At 43.0% G+C, this 17,205-nt stretch overlaps 1 protein-coding gene across 18 annotated transcripts in view; it reads left to right on the top strand.

Moving 5' to 3' along the window:
• Positions 1 to 17,205, top strand: part of KMT2C (lysine methyltransferase 2C) — a 203,103-nt gene that overhangs the window by 45,657 nt on the left and 140,241 nt on the right. For all 18 annotated transcript variants that reach the window (XM_075419784.1, XM_075419792.1, XM_075419785.1 and 15 more), the window contains one exon: positions 5,666 to 5,754. In XM_075419784.1, the coding sequence (XP_075275899.1) occupies positions 5,666 to 5,754 (89 nt within the window). The remainder of the gene's footprint in view (positions 1 to 5,665; positions 5,755 to 17,205) is intronic.

Here is a 17,205-nt window from a genome sequence, read left to right on the forward strand (position 1 = left end):
AAAAGACTGTAACAGCTTTCACTTGTGAAACTGTTGTGTGAGCATTAATTCGTTCCTGGCCGTGCTGACAGCAGCACTAATTGAACCTTTTTATAAATCATTCCTGTAGCATCTTCCAGGGTAAGGCTGTGGACAGATGTTCATTTAACAAGACATCTGTGCTGGTTTAGGATGTTACTGTATCCCAGATGTTACGCTGCTTTTTAAGGTTATTGGCCCTGCTTTATACATTTAGTACCATCATTGTACTCAGCACGTTGCAAAGCGTAGGAAGGAGGGCAGTTTCTCCCCTGAAAGGTCTGGAGGTTTTGGTGTTTGAGAAAGAGGGGAAGCTCTGGAGTGGTTTGTATGAACACATTCTCATAAGCCTGAAACAACATGCACGGGATTAGTACAGTGGTGTCTGTGAATGGTCTGAACAAATTGTCACCTGATTTTGTTGGTAGCAACGTACAGGGAGCTTGCAGAAACTGGTGTCTGGCAGTAACTTCTGGGTAATCATAAACCAGCGGCCTGGCAGTGACAGGCGTCTGAGGATAGTAGCCTTGTCAGTTATTTCATGTGCTTCCAGGAGATGTTGGCCCATGGCGTCATTACTGGTCACCTTGTGGAAAGGCTGAGTAAGATCCAAGATGTGCTTCTGACCTACATTGTACTCGTCAGGTTACGGTGCTGTTGCTGTCGTCTTTCCAAGAAAAAAACAAAAAGAAAAAATCCAAAACCCCCCAAAAACCCTAACATGCAAAATATGTCATGCATTAAAAAAAAAATAAGAAAGAAAAAAAAGACTAGAAGGAGCAGTATCTGGTGACTGGCAGGCGCACACGACGCTTTGCCCTTTTCTCCCCGCACTGTCCATCCGTGCAGTTCGGCAGAAGCCGCTCCGGTGATCTCCCTGTCTCAGCGACGCCGGCGCGGCTCGGAGGCAGCCCCGGCGAGGCTCTCCCCCGCTGCGGGGGGAGCCCCGATGCTCTGCCGAGCCCCGCAAAAGGTTTTTCCGGGCTCTTTTTCCTGTGGGCTGAATTTAATTAGTTGCTTACCCAGAGAAGTATGAGATTTTTGTTTACTATGATGTATTTAAAGATGGAGATTAATGAAAGGCATTAGCTAAGAAAGCTAATTGATAACAAATTTAGGAGTAGGTCACAATGGATTTTGATAAATGACTTCATTTTATGCAAATAGGAGTAAAATTACTGTAGACAGTAATTATCTTCAACTGGAGTCCTATATACATAAAAAAGTGTAGTTTTGTCTCCTGTTGACTTCGTTACATGAAACGCTGAATGTGGCTTAAACACTTCAAGAAGTTATTTTTCTCTCGGTTGATCTGTTCTTTTAAACATCGATAGGTGCAGTTTTGTTTTTTCCTTCTAAACTGGACACCATTGCAGGAAAAAGGCAAGCGAGAAGGGCGACCGCGGAACCCTTGGCAGCAGTTCAGCCTGCACACCGACCCGCTGCCTGGTGCACTCACTGATATTTATTGCAGTTTTCTCGTGGAGTCGGCATCGGTCAGGTTCTGCCTGGACGTTTTGTTCATGGCTTGTAAGCCGCTGGAGACATGGCTCATCTGTGTTCGGTGCGTCTGCTGTCGCGAGCTGGTGGCGTTTCTGCAATGAGATGTGAAAGCATGATGTAGTTACTCCTCCTAGTAAAAAAGTTTGGGACTGAGCTTCGAGATCTGGAGCAGAACGGAGGTTATAATGTGCAGGATAGCCGTTACGGTTCCGTACGGTCCGGCTGTGCGTGAGCGAAGGGAAGTAGTCGTGGGCGGCTGTTCCGCAGCAGCCTTTTCGCACCCTTCTCCTGAAGGATCAACTTCAGAAGAAAAAGTCAAGTCCCAGGAGAAGAACAGAGCACAGGTTGCTTTTTCCACTTTATCTGTGGGGGAGTAGAATAAGTAAATAGAAAAATAAGAAATTTACAGGGTTCATGTGTTATGCAAACCAGCCAAAAGCTTTATATATAAAACTATTAAATAAAATGTGTAAACTTAATGCAAATAACATTAAACAATCCATTCTTATTACAAATGTTGTTTGCAATGATTAGGTATGCTATGTGGCCTTCTCAAATGGCATGTTCTGTGCAAACATTAAATTACAGTTGTCAGTACAGCGAATATTTCACTGTTTTGTGACTTGAATTATTTTTTTTTCTCTAAGCCAAACATAAATTTGTAGGCTATAAAATATCTTCTCATGATTGTGTAATGAATGTAACTAGCAAAAATAATTTAATGCTATAACCCAGTATTTTTTCCAGCACTTCTTTAGTTTTGTTTACAACCTGCACAGCATTATGAAGGCTTTTTGTAGAATATATGGGGGAGGGGAATGACAAGAAAACACCATACGTGGTTATATCTTTTGCTGAAAAAGCAATTATGTTTAATTAATTGAGACCTCTGTTTTTCCTTAGTGTTAAATAGGTTGCTAAAATACGGTAGGGAGTTCGAGGAGTGAACAGTGATCTTGTTTAAACAAAATGTTTAAAAAGGCTTTGTGAGGTACTTGAGTGTTTAATATATGAAATGTAGCTTTAATAGAAAATCTAAAGCCGTGTGTAAATTATTAAACAGACATAAACAATCGTCATCTTCCACTATCCAGTGCCCTTCACCTGCAGGGTGGTGTTGGAGAACACTGAAATGGGGTGCTTGTGAAGAAAGCAGAATTGTCGTTTACCTTTGTGATGATTTCAGAGTAATCCTGGTTTAGTACCAGCTTGTAACTTTGCCTTGCAGATGGAGAGTTGGTAGAAGAATAATTGGGATAGGATTTAGAAATAATCCCCCCTCTTAGCTGGTTGTGTTCGGTAAAGCTTTTGAGCATTCCTGGACCAAGGGAGGTGATTTCACTTACCTGCATTCCCATCTGGCCTGGTTTTGGCTGGGACAGAGTTAACTTTCTTCCCAGTAGCTGCTGTGTTTTGCATTGAGTGTGAGAAGAACCTTGATAATACTCTGACGTTTTCAGTTGTTGCTAAGAAATCAAGGACTTTTTTCAGTTTCCCGTGTTCGGCTAATGAGCAGGTGTGCAGGAGCTGGGAGGGAGCACGGCCGGGCAGCTGGCCCAGGGTGACCCACAGGAATATTCCATACCATAGGCAGTGGAGATAGTGTATGCTCAGTGTAGAAATGGGGGTTGGCCGGGGGGCAGGGATCCCGCGAGAGCCGCGAGTTCCCCGAAATCTGAGATCGCTGCTGGGGGACAGGCTGTGCAATCAGTTCTTTGGGCGGTGAGAAATTGTATTGTGTGTTGCTTGTTTTGCACATACTTTATTATTATTATTGTTAATAATAATAATATTATCATTCCTTCCGTTGTTGTCTTATTGAACTGTCTTTATCTCAACCCACGAGTTTTACTTTTTGTCCATTCTCCTCCTCATCCCACTGGGGCGGGGAGGAGTGAGTGAGAGGCTGTGTCTGGTCCTAGCTGCTGGCTGCTGGGTTAAACCAAGACATCATCCTTTCATTTGGTGCTGGCTGATGTCTTGGGATGTTGTGAAGAACTACAAGAAACCTAATGCTTCAATGCTGTTGTTTTCTTACTGGCTACATTGTTTTTTTAAGTGTTAGAAAGCATTCTTTTTGATGCTGTACTTCCATACTTCGATCTTGCTGGAAGATCCTATTCTATCCAGTGAGTATGATGATCCTTCTGCTCTACTCCCTGCTCTTCATTGTAGATGGAAATAAATCTGTGTGATGATCTTGGATGCCACTGAGAGAAACATTTGTGTCCTTCCCACTTCAAAAATGTGCCACCTTCCAGCCAGCTCACCAATTGCTGTGTGCCTGGATGGGCTGACATGGTGGCAGAAGGGAGGAATGTAAGACAGTTTCTTCTGGTTGCTCTGCAGTTTATTCTGGCTTAAATATTTGTGAAACGTGGACTTTAAGAAACTGCAGTGGAAGCTTATAGAGTGGCAAACAACTGAAGGGAGTGCTGGCTTCTGTCTCGTCTAAGAAGGCTATTATTGATTTTGTGTGTTATGTGTATGCAGTCACTGCTTATGGGTAAGCAGGCAAGGGGAAAGACAACCTTGTATCCCTAGGGTTGCCACTGAGCCTGGGGTTTTTTTCATCATTGTCCTGAACAAATTTCACAGGGATGCCAAGAAGAGTCCTTCTGTCCTTCATCTCTTCTTGCTTTCCTCTTCCTCTTGGCTCCTTTGTAGATTGAGTGCTTTTTCTCAGGCTTTGGTTTGAGCCTTCCTTTCATTCTTCTTTTCCTCCTTTGCAGAGACAAAACTGGTCCCAACACGGTTTGAAGGGGTCTGCTTGTTAGGTAGTCCGAGACAGTCGCTCCTCTTCTAGCAGGAGAGCAACACATGTAGGCTCAAAAGGTTGTTCCAGTTCTGTACATGTTATCCACTTTGATCCCTGAGAACCAAAGGCATGGCACCATAGAGTTTGTTTCATAGCGGATTTAACAGATCTGGTTCTGCAGAAATAGTTTGGATAGAGTTAAGTATTATAAGAGCCTGTAGGAAAAAAGGAAATTTGTTTTTTTTTGAATGATGTAATCATTCAAAACAAACGAACAAACAAACCTACCTTTTCCTGCTGAAATAGGACTAAACCCAAGCCCTTCAGAGTCCTCCGTGGAAGAGGAACCGGAGCAGTTTTCTGTTCAGGGGGGCAGGTGGGGTGCCCGTGTGCTGTCCTGCGTGGTATCCCAGTTCAAGGCGTGTTGGTTGGGTGAATGGTTGCCTGGGAGCTCTGGGACTTTGGAACTGCCGAGATGCCTCAAACCGCTCAGAATTTGTATACTTGGAATCAGAAGCTCCCAGGGTCTCCCAGGCTTTCCGTCAGCACGCCGGGCCGGTTGCCAAGTAGCCTGAAAATTTGGGAGGCGAGGTGCCAAGCTCTTGGCTCCCTGTCAGATGGGCTGCTGAACAGCTGGGGATCTGGATGCTTGGACTTCTCAACAGCCCACCGCGCTGGATGCTGAAGAGCCAGGCAGGGAAAAAAGGTTGGAATTTGGACGCAAACCTGTCTGCTTTCCGTCAGACCTTGGTTGAGATTGAAGCAAAGCTGCTAGGTGTTGTGGTTTTGATGTCCTGTCCTCACGTGTTGACTTTTTTAATGTGATGACATCTAGTCATCTCTCATAACATTTTATTTTGTGTGTTCAAAATATTTGTTTCACTGAAAATAATACATATTTCAATGTAATTGCTTGAGCGTCATTATTATTGCACAGAAATGTCTTCCAAGGATGCCCTGGGTGGAGCGGTATCTCTGTTCTATAGTGTTTGTAACTACTTTTTGGACTGTGTTTTCTCATATCTACTACGGTTAGATGTGTGGAGCAAACCAGATGCTCGTATCTGAAGTCTTGCTGATGCAATGTGGTTTTTGATCAGTAGAAGTTTCTTGTTATATTTTTCTTGTAAGAATAATCAGAAAAACTTAAGGAGCCAACTGCTGATTCAAGCGTACACGGTTGGAGAACATTACCTAGAACAGGGAAGAAGGGGAGGAAACATCTGATTTGTACACGACTGAAATCACGGGTTAGCTTAAATGTTACATCATTTAGTGCTACATTTATCCTTCAGAATGCAATTCTTTAAATCCTAGTTTAAATTTAAAACTTCAAAATTTTAAAAGTGCTTTCAGTTTACAAAGCGTTTTCCCCTATGTTCGCAGGCCTCGGAGTAGAGGAAAAACTGCAGTGGAGGATGAAGACAGTATGGATGGTTTGGAGGCAGCAGAAACAGAAAACACTGTGGAAACAGGTAAGGAGAGTATAGTGTTGATGCTGTCTGGTTATTGCTTCTCTCTCGGAAATGCATTTAATTAGGCAGGACTTTGGTAGGCGAGAAATATTTCCTTAATTTTGTAGTACAAGATGTGCAGACAGAACAAAACCCCTGTATTATTTAAATCTGTATTAATTAAAGCTGTTTGGACCTATTGCTTTTAAATAGTCTAATGGGAATGCCTTTGTAGCATAGTTATGTAGAGGCTCTTTTTCTGGTTTTGCAAGTCTGTATCTAGCAAAAACAAAAGCTCCGAAGCGGTAGCTGCTATTTTTAGAATACCTGCCAAAATACAGGATTACTTGTTGACGTGTATCTTCAGCTAACTACAGCAGATTAGACACCAAAGGGATAACCGGGATAACCAAATGTTAATGCTTCCTACTGCTGCTTGGGAAACAGGATAAATCTCTGTTCTTGCTTTCCTAAATATTTGTTATGATCGCACTCAAATGCTGCCATTACCAGAGGGATCTCGTTGTACTGGACCGAGTGCTGTTGTAGCAGTTTGATTTCTGTTCTGGCAGGTTAAGAATAGAGATACAAGCAGATGAGCTAACACACGCAGAAAGGCCGCCGTGAAGAACTGTCATCTCTTTGCCAGGCACACGTCTGTAGCCATTTGCCTGTTTTGAACCAGGGACTGAACATGCATAGAAGGATGAAACCTGCCAGGGAGGATGAAGCCATGGCCAATTGGCGGAAGTTTGTCGGTTTGACAGAAATAAGCCTTAAAAACACATTGAGACATGAGGGCTTATAAATTTAATTAGGTGGCCCTATTTGTGTAATGAGCAAAGTGGAAAGAAATGCAGAGACACTAACAGCGGAGGCTGACGGTCAGGGTGGCGATGACTTGGAAATGCTGGGTGAGCGAAGAGAATTGTTGAATTACTCTGATACCTGCTAAGTAAAGGAGGTAGAGTTGTGAAGTCCTTAAAGATGAAGACAAGAATCTGTGCTTAGTGTAGATTTATATGGAGAACAAGTAGAGGACCTCGAAAGAGCCATTTTGCAGCAACTTCGTGCATAGACCATACAGGAATATGGTTGCAGTGGTGAAAGCTGTAAAAGAGGAGGCTGAACTCCTCCAGTGGATGGAGGATGAGCTTTGACTGGTCGCCTGCTTCTTGTGTGCTAGCTGGTGAATGGTGGTGAAGGCTTTCTGCTCAAGGCTCTAGACTTTGGGGACTGTCATGAGTGTTTAGTCACAACTTGTGTTGACTTTGTGTTGTTAATGGTTTGTGGAGGGAGTCTAGATTAAAGTTTCATGCAAGGATGTTTCATCGTTTTATTCTGTCAGTTGTTTTTCTGCCCCTGGTAATAAGCTGCTCTTTCCAAAAAGAAATTCAAGCCGAACAACTGCTGGTACACTGCTGTGTAGGGAATTTAGTGATAGCTGTATTTTTTTGGCTTTACATGTCGTTATTAACAAAGTTCCTCAACAGAGATCTGAGAGCAGCCTTTACTCTGGAGGAGAGGAGGACACAGATAACTATTTTTAAGGCTCCAAGAGTGCATATAGATGAGTCTTTCCATTATCCTTTATCAGAATCATCCTGGCTGTCACAGCGGGCTGATGCTCGTTTTGAAAGATACAGGCAGCAGTGGAGCACTGTGCTAGAAATCCCAGCAGACAAAGACTCTGCTGGGTCTGCTGCTGGAAGCGATGCACCATCACTTCAGTGCTGAACCCGAGACAGTTTTGCAAACTGTACTCATAAGTGAAAAGAAGCCTGGTAAAAATACATGGGTCTGAAGTCCCGTTTTGACAGGGGGAACCAGAATAGACTTGAAAGAGCATTATTGTCTTGAGCAATTTGATAGAGACAGAACTGGAATTACATTATTTTAAAAGCTGAACACCATGTGACTTGGTAGAGGGTTAAAGCATATAATTGGAAAGGCTGCTGCCTCTAAAACTTCTGCTAAGTGCTTATCTGTGTTAAGAATAAAGTGTGGGAGAAGGAGCAATCCCAGTTTGTTGTTCCATGTAGAACTGTGTTAATCAAATTGAAGTGTATTTATGTTCGAGTTTATGAACTTTGACTAAGAAGGCTTTTCATTTTGTTGTCTTGCAAATAGTGGACTTGACAATAATTTGCTGTAGTAGTTGGTAGACCAAAACACAACATAGTAATATAATATATTATAATATATAAGGTAAACGAAATATATTAAATGTAAGTATATTAAAATTAAATTTTAAATTTTAAGTATTAAAATTTAAATTATTAAATATTAAATACAAATATTTTATATATAATATATATAATATATATAATATAAACTTGAAATGAGATAATCTGAGCACCCTGATGGCAACTTCTAACATCTTTTGAGTCTCTGCATTTCTAGCTTCTTTTCCATTGTTTGGTTCAAGTGTTGAAAACAATCAGGAATTCTTTTCCCCTATGAGGTTTTTATTTCTTGTTTGTTCGGCTTTGGGAGGATGTTTCCGTTTTGTTTTATTTATGGAGTCTAGCATTACTGGTACCCTTCTGTGAATTAATTAATTGTCATAAAATGAGAGAAGTCTATGTTATTGATGTTGTATTCAGTATAATGAGCTCTACTTTTAAGGAAGGGAGCAACGCAGGAGAAATGAGAAATTTCCTCACAGGGAGGGAAAAAAGAGGTGCCTCGTATAATCCTACCTAGAATAAAGAGGTGTTCTCTAGCTGTCAAATGTTTTATGGGGAAAAAAGCAAGGGGGATGCAAATACTAAACATTATACATTATTTCCATTTGTAATATTGACACAAATGTTTGTTCAAAAAAAAAAAAGGCAAAAATTCTTCCTGAAGTGGCTCTTGAGTAATGGTAAGGCACAGCCATTTTAATTGCGGTTCGGGAAACACTTACTACCCTTAACAAAATTCTGGAATTTCATAAGTAAGAAGAGGCAGAACTGGAAGGAAAGCAGGGTAGGCTGTGTGCTGCTCTGATCACTTCAGTATGGGTTATTATCCCTGCCAACGAGAGCGATTTCTGAGCCCTGCCCTTTTGCTGCCAAGTGCTGTGTTTGCTTTGGTATAAATGAACGTAGAATTCTTAAGGATGGAAAGAGAGGGGGATTTGGAATTTGGAAAAAAGAAATTCTGGAATTTGGAAAAAAGATGTATTTGGAGCTAAGTCAACTTTTTCCTGAAAAACAGTGCTGGCAAGTGCTTCTACTGAACCATTAGACTTTCAGCTTCGCATCAATCTCAGGGTAGACTCCTTTCTTTTACCCACCAGCGCTGTCTCTCTTGCTCGTTTTTTTTTGTTTCTCCCTTACCGACTGCTTTGCTTCTCAGCTTCCTATTAGTCTTTCCAGTTGTCTGTTACTCCATTTTTCATCACTGTGATTCCCACACTGGTAGTTTTCTATCCAGCCAATGTTGAGGTTACCCCTCCCTCCCCCCATTTTAGCACCCGCAGCATCACAGAATGGTTGAGCTTGGCAGTGAGCTCTGAAGGCCATCTGCTCCAACTGCCTGCTCAAGCAGGGCCACCAAGAGCTGGTTGCCCAGGACCATGTCAAGACAGCTTTTGAATATCTCCAAGGGTGGAGACTCCACAACCTGCCTAGGCAACCTCTGCCAGTGCTCAGTCACCCTCACAGTAAAAAAGTGTTCTCTGATGTTCAGGGGAACCTGCTGTGTTTCAGTTTGTGCCCATGGCCTCTGGTCCTGTCAAGACCATCCAGCCATCAACACCTTCCAGCTTTCTAGCTATCAGTAAAATATGATTTGTTGCAGAATACTGTTTTTTCCTGTAGGTCCCCTTGCATTGCTCTTCTCCATAAGAGGAGCTTTTTTCCTATCAAGCGAATCTTTGTAATGGCCAAAAAAAACCCCAATCCAAACCACAAAACTCTGGAAAGTATGTGCCTGTGTCCACACACAGATAGGCAAATCTAAATAAAGAAATAATATAACAAATACCTCCTGTAAGCTTTCCGTAGGTTTGGTGGCCCTTTGCTATTAATGTGGATTTGACTTCGCCATCTTCTGTTAGTTTCAGCCAGTTTCTGTACTTGGTATTTTCTTGATGCAGCATTTAAGTTGACTGAAACTGAATTCTGTGTGTGTTTAGTTCTTTGGTTATTCCCTCTTTTTTGAGAAAACTTATAAAATTCCCAGTGCATCTTAGAGTCTGTAATTCTTCCTGTCTTTGTGTCACGTAAAAATGTTGAGTTTCAGACTCTGATCTGGGAAAAGTACAATGAAAAAAGTTTATTTTAACTGCCGGGTCTTTTGGGAAGCTGATAGTAAAATCCGTGGGGTATTCTGTTTACTATCTGTACCATGTCAACCAATTCTTGAAATAAATTAGTACTTAATAGCATACCCTTACCTCCCTATGGTGTCCAGAGACTTCAGAACTGATAATACATAAAAGAATCTAGATGAGTTCAAGAGCCCATAGCTTCTTGCCTGTGTTGTCATCATTAGTAGCCTTATTATCAGACCCAGTGACATTGCCTGGCCAGTTGATTTGTTGTTGGACTTCACTTCAAGTCCCTGACGATAGGTGTTCCTCTAACCAGCCGCATTTGTCTCTGGAGAAAGCACAGAAGGATCGGAAACAAACATTTCCCAGGGGAGGAAAGTTATCCGTGTAAATGCTGCCAGAGAATTGTGGACTAATTCAGAGTCTCATCATCTCTGAAGCAGCCTGAAAAGCACTTTTCTACAGAAAAAACTTCTTGCAATAGCCTCCTTATTAGAGGAGATAGAGTCATCCTGTGCAACGGTATGAACCATGCCGAGTAGAGCCGCTCACTGAGACAAAGTAGAACACACCAGAGAGCAAGTCCTGGTTTGGGTGAATCAATGGCAAAAGCTCTCGTCAACTTGCTAACACCAAGGACCTTTTAAAATCCACTTTGTGCTTTTCAGACAGATACTTTGGCTGCATCACTATGTCTCTTATCACTTCTAAAGTTACTGAAAGGAAGAACCGACACTGCTGAGAACATTGCCTGTGAATTAAATTTGTCTATAAATATTTGGGGCAAACGTGCTTAAAGGTGTGCTTAGAATATGTCTTAAGGCAATTAATATTCCCTGTACTCATTATAAAAGGAGTAGTTCCTTCTTACGCAGCTGACTTCTACTTGTCCAACCACCGGAGAAATTGGTGGAACTGAAGCATCTTTTTGTTATTATTACAAGAATATTTATTTTTTTCTTTGTATTCTGGTAATTTGTTTACGATAAGGAGACCAAATGCAACAGGATGTTATTTGATATTTGCCTTTAAGTCATTACAGGCTTACTTGGTGATGACATTTTTCGTCGTGCACATTTCATTAAAATGGGCCATTTAGAAAAATTTGATTTTTTTTACTTCTGACCAATACTTCTGTCTTGGGTGTTTTGAGAGCAGGCGGAATATTTTGTAATAGTTAGAATCTGTTATTTGCAAATAAATTGTGACCGCACTGAGTTTTTCATTGTGGAGGTTATTTCTGAAATACAACCTCTTTTTTTGCTTATTTACTCAATAGTACTTCTGCAGTTTTGGTATCAATCTATGCTTTGTTAAACATAACCAGCAGCTTTTGGAAGGAGTTTTGGAGAACCCAGAATATTCCACCTTGCCATTGCCCTTAAGCTGAACGCTGCTGCTGCTGTGCTGTTAGTGACATGAGGAGCGAATGCACGTTGACGTTACCAGTCGAGTATATTGAAATAGTAGCACGTATCTTGTGTGCCGTACGCTCTTTGCCTCACTGGAAACGGTGCTGGTTTGTGTACGTTTTAGTTCTGTGGACCTGTCCTTAATTGTTGGCAATGCTGTATTGAGGCTGACTCTGCAGTTTGGTAGAAACAATATTAGAGAAATTGAGACCCCAGTCCCACCTAATTAAAATCATTTGTATAAACCAGGTTGGCTTTGGAGTCCCGAGAGCATCTGCCCTGGTGACCCTTTTCTAGGTCAGGTACAAAAGGGAAGAAAGTAGCAGGTAAAATAAACTTGTTTAGGGCAATAAAACAGACAAGGCACTGAAGACTGACTGTAGAAAATGAAATGACTCTTAAATTCAGTAGTAGGGGAGTATCACCATCCTAATGTTATACAAACAAAAGTGGGCTCTCAAATAGCTGTTGCTACCTGAGCAAGTGGTCCTGTAGCTCTTGTGAGAACTGCAGTAGCTTTTAGAAGTCAAAGAAGGATATAAAATATATAAGAATTACTGGCAAAGGGAGAACAGGAAAAAAGCATTATTGTGTTTTTTTCACGGTTGCTGTATAAACCCGTGGCATGACTGCGTGTGAAATGCTGCGTGCAGTTCTGCTTTGCCTTCTCCAAAAGGATGAGCTGCAACTGGGAAAGTACAGGAAAGGCCAACGAGTCGACAAGAAGTAAATAATAGCTTCTGTGCAGAGTTCAGTTAAGGTAAAAGACTTCAGCCTGAAATTATATGACTGGGGAGGAATTTAATAGGGTCCCACAAAATGGTGAGTGGTATTGAGGAAATGAACAAGGAATGATGATTCATTTTGTTTTGCGTCACAAAAATTAGGGGACATCAGGTCATGTTCAGAGCACAAGGGTAGGTGTATTTGCATTCAGCATCTGCGTACGTTACAGAATTCATTGCTAGTGGATGTTCTGGGCACGAAGATTTTCCTTGGGTTTCAAAAAGACCTGAACAAATTCATGGGAAAATCCTCGGAGGAGTGCTGTTGAATACCACCCCTAGCTTGGGAAGGTGTTTGGTCGCGGGTCGCTGGGAGCTGGTTATCCAGAATGTGATGTCTTGTCTTCAGAATGACTGAAGTTACGGTTTAAGTGGTCCTGAATTGAAAACCTTATTTTCATTTTATAACTGGTGCAAAATAAACACAAAGTTAATTACTCTCTAAAATGTATTTAATAAATAGGAGTTGTGTTGGAATGGAAAGTATCAAAATACCCACTAGAATGTACAAAAAAGACTAACTGCAGGCTTTCTTCTCATCTCCACCTAACAACTGTCACAGTAACTAAATTGCCACGATGTCCTGCAGATAGGACAAAATAGATATAATTTACCCTGCTTCGGCGGGGGGGTTGGGCTGGAAGACCCACAGAGGTCCCTTGCAACCCCTACCATTCTGTGATCCTGTGAGGTAAGGGACGTTTTTAGGAGAAAAGACATGTGCAGCACTTGCAGAAAACCCAACAGTACGCTTCTGATGCAGAGCGACATTTTGTTGCTTATTGCTGTGAAAAAAATTTCACAACGTTGACTTCAGCTGAAGAAAGTACGCCTCTGTCCGTGGAGAAACGGGTCTTGCATGTGGCTATTACCATCACACACACAAACTTCAGTGTGGTTTTTCCCTTTCTCTGCCACAGTTGCGTTTTAGCAGGCAAGAGCAGATGGCTACACACTCCGTACAGCCCGAGAGAAGGCAGTCCTGTTAGCAGCCGTCGCCCTCGGCGGGCCTTCGGGCATCCCTCGGCCCGGCCGGCGGCTCTGCGGAAGGCTGGCGGGTGTCCCGCGCGGGACAGGCTAGCCGCAGCGCGTCCGTTTGGTCCCCGCGTGCAGCTGCGGAAGCGGGTGCCTGCGAGGTGACGGCAGGGGAGAGATCCCTGGGCAGCGGTGGTCGCTGCGTGCCAGTCGGAATCCGCGGGAGAGGCGGTGGTTCTGGTAAACGGTGTCCTGAATGGTAACGGAGTTGTGGCGCTCGGCTCGTGGAAACTGGTTTTGTTCCTACGGCGGGACAGTGGTGATTATAGTGCTAGACAGGCTTTTAAAATTCATAATTTACATTCCCCACTTAAGATCATATCATATCATTACTACACTGACTTGGTTTCTTTATCTAAGCTACTAGAAACAGAGCTTTTTGGTGTTGCTTGTACTTTTGTAGACCCCTACGAGGCTGTGTAAAACACCTTGTCCCATCAGCTGTTTTCTGCAGCAGCAGTACCCCTGGTTTTGGTGCAAAAATTACAACGTATCTGCTGGTTAAAAGCTTGTTATTCCCTCTTGTGGAACATCTTGGTAAGCAACAGTGGAGACCCCTGGAATGTCCCTGCTGGGTTTGGTGATACTTGTATTTCACAGCCTGCAATACTTTCTCTTCTTAATGAAAGTTTCGAAGCTCATGACCTGTGCTTAATCCTCTGCCAAATGAGCAGTAGGTCTAACAGTAGAGTCCCAGCCAGTAAACTGGTTAAAAAGTCAGTGTGTCGCATCTGAACAGCAGTAGACTATTTGTTTTATGTTTATGACAGCTGTTTTGACTTTTTTTTTTCAGTGTCACTATATACTGAGTATTATAAGATTTTAAAGGAGATTTTTTTTTGTTGCAGAACTGTTACAGTGTTTTTAATTTTTGACTTGAAAAGTATCTCTTCATCTTGCTGTAGGTATCAGGAATAATTGTATAGGTAATAACGTGGCCAGCAGGAACAGGGAGGGGATCGTGCCCCTGTACTCGGCACTGGTGAGACCGCACCTCCAGTACTGTGTTCGGTTTTGGACCCCTCACTAAAGAAGGCCATTGAGTCCCTGGAGCGTGTCCAGAGAAGGGCAACGAGGCTGGTGAGGGGCCTAGAGAACAGGTCTTATGAGGAGCAATTGAGGGAGCTGGGGCTGTTTAGTTTGGAGGAGGCTGAGGGGGGACCTTGTTGCTCTCTACAACTACCTGAAAGGAGGTCATAGTGAGGCAGGTGTTGGTCTCTTCTCCCAGGTAACTAGCGATAGGACGAGAGGCAATGGCCTCAAGTTGCATCAGGGCAGGTTTAGATTGGATATTAGGAAAAATTTCTTGACTGAAAGAGTGTTCAGGCATTGGAACAGGCTGCCCAGGGCAGTGGTGGAGTCACCATCCCTGGAGGGGTTCAAAAAACGCGTAGATGTGGCACTTCGGGATATGGTTTAGTAGGCATGGTGTTGTTGGGTGGATGGCTGGACCTGATGATCTTAGAGGTCTTTTCCAACCATAGTGATTCTGTGGTTCTAGGTTTAACCAAGTGGCTTGTGGAACAGTGCCTTGTGATTATTAGAAAACAGAAAAGGTCTGTTTGTAACAAAGGAGCAGGTTAGACCTTTAGCCGATGTTGCTTCATCAAATCACCAAAGAAATCTGTGATCATGTAAAAAAATTCCAGCCATCAGCAGCCTTCTCCTTCCCCCAAGCGTGCTGTGGTGGTCTGCAGGGGAACCACTGCCACAGGTGGGCTTACAAGAACTGAACTTTCCGTCTGAACATGAGGAGGAACTTCTTCTCTCTGAGGGTGACGGAGCACTGGAACAGGCTGCCCAGGGAGGTTGTGGAGTCTCCTTCTCTGGAGATATTCAAGACCCGCCTGGACAAGGTCCTGTGCAGCCTGCTGTAGGTGACCCTGCTTCGGCGGGGGGGTTGGACTAGATGACCCACAGAGGTCCCTTCCAACCCCTACTATTCTGTGATTCTGTGATTCTGTGAACTGGGACTTCCACCTGTGAGTCTGCACGTCCTGAACGTGTCTGCGCCTTAGAAATCTTTCCCTGTGTATCTGAAGACAGAGCAGGGAAAGCAGAAATTGTCAACACAGTTGTTAGTCTGAACGTTATAAATCTATATATAATGTATGTAAGTAAGGAGGCCAGTGGGTTCGGAATCGGCTGAGAATGGTGTGTGCTGTTTGTTATTGTCTTTGAGTATTCACTGCGTTCTCCTCTAGAAAGAGGAGTAAAGATAATTATTATGGGAAAAAATTTTGAATGGTTAAAATACGGAACCTCTGTAGAGATATTTTTTCATCATTTGAAAAATTTCAAACGCCCTCTTAAATAGTACAAAACCTCAACCCAGACCCCAATGTGTACATCTTATTTAGGCAAAAGTGACCAAAGTGTTAATTAAAAGAGAAATATAGTACATGTGCTGTAAAACCTTACTAATCCTAGTGACTTCCCTGCGTATCTGTCCCATCTGTGTTAGGCTTTTTCTGTTTCACAGAATCACAGAATAGTAGGGGTTGGAAGGGACCTCTGGGGATCATGTAGACCAACCCTCCTGCCGAAGCAGGGTCACCTACAGCAGGCTGCACAGGACCTTGTCCAGGCGGGTCTTGAATATCTCCAGAGAAGGAGACTCCACAACCTCCCTGGGCAACCTGTTCCAGTGCTCCGTCACCCTCAGAGGGAAGAAGTTCTTCCTCATCTTCAGCTGGAACTTCCTGTGCCTCAGTTTGTGCCCATTGCCCCTTGTCCTGTCACTGGGCACCACTGAAAAGAGCTTGGCCCCATCCTCCTGACACCCACCCTTGAGATATTTATAGGCATTTATACGGTCCCCTCGCAGCCTTCTCCTCTTCAGGCTGAACAAGCCCAGCTCCCTCAGCCTTTACTCGTAGGAGAGATGCTCCAGTCCCCTCACCATCCTCGTAGCCCTTGTTTGTTTTGGTGTTTTTTTTTTTTTTGCTACTATTTCATGTCTCCATCCTTGGAGAGGCTCAGAAGCCATCTGGGCATAGTCACGGTCAGCTGGCTCTGAGTGGCCCTGCTTGAGCTGGAGGGCTGGACATGGTGACCTCTGGGGTGCTCTCCAGCCTCAGCCATGCTGTGATTCTGTGAGTTTTTACTGGGCTGTAATGCGAATGGAATTCTTGGCCCTTTTGGTGTCCCGTGTGGGTAGGAACTGTACCCCTGGTTCTTTTGGGGATTTCCGTTAACCTTAGTAAGAAGAGAAGGCCTTTCTGTCCTCATCAGTCAGGTGAGGAAGATCTATGGACGTAATTGTCTTCAAATAATAATTATTTAAATGCTGTGTTTCCTAGTATTTTCCTAACATTTTAGTAAAGGCTAGTGACATAAAAAAAGAACTTAGAGACATTTGGGAATTGGACAATTAGCTTTTTCAATTCTTAGTTCCCTCACAAACTCATTATAAATGGCAAGACTTCCATTGTGACAGAACCAGTCATGAAAACAGGATGCAAAATAAAGCCTTGTATATGAATCTACGAATGAGCTTCACGTTTATTAATCATTCATAGCTCCCTCATTCCCGAAAGCTTCCAAGTAGGATGCCATAACCAACTCTGATGAACATTCATTAAATCCAGTGAGAAGCAGTTAATGTGTTGTGCCAGATGCTTTCAAGAAGATCTCCGAGGCGGCGCTGAGGGTGTCTGCTGTCCATTTGCTGTGCCAGTGCTGGGCTCCTCTCTCCTAGGAGTTTGACTCATGAAGTGCATTACTTCTGTTCTTCCTTAGTCTCCTATCAGAAAACTTTCACAAAGTTGAAGTATGGCATGCACAGCTAACATAAACGCTATTTTCCTTCTGTGTGGTGAGCACCATGTTTTCAGTTTTCTAACGGCATATTGAGACACAGTTTGGATTATGGCAGAGACAGCAGTTGAGATGTTGTTTGTCTCATTTAGTGTAATTTGGGTCCCTTCTTTTCTAGGGAAGCAAACAGCAGGGGGAAAAGCACCATAAGGATGTA

Source organism: Opisthocomus hoazin, chromosome 4 (assembly GCF_030867145.1).
Source record: "Opisthocomus hoazin isolate bOpiHoa1 chromosome 4, bOpiHoa1.hap1, whole genome shotgun sequence".
NCBI lineage: Eukaryota > Metazoa > Chordata > Aves > Opisthocomiformes > Opisthocomidae > Opisthocomus > Opisthocomus hoazin.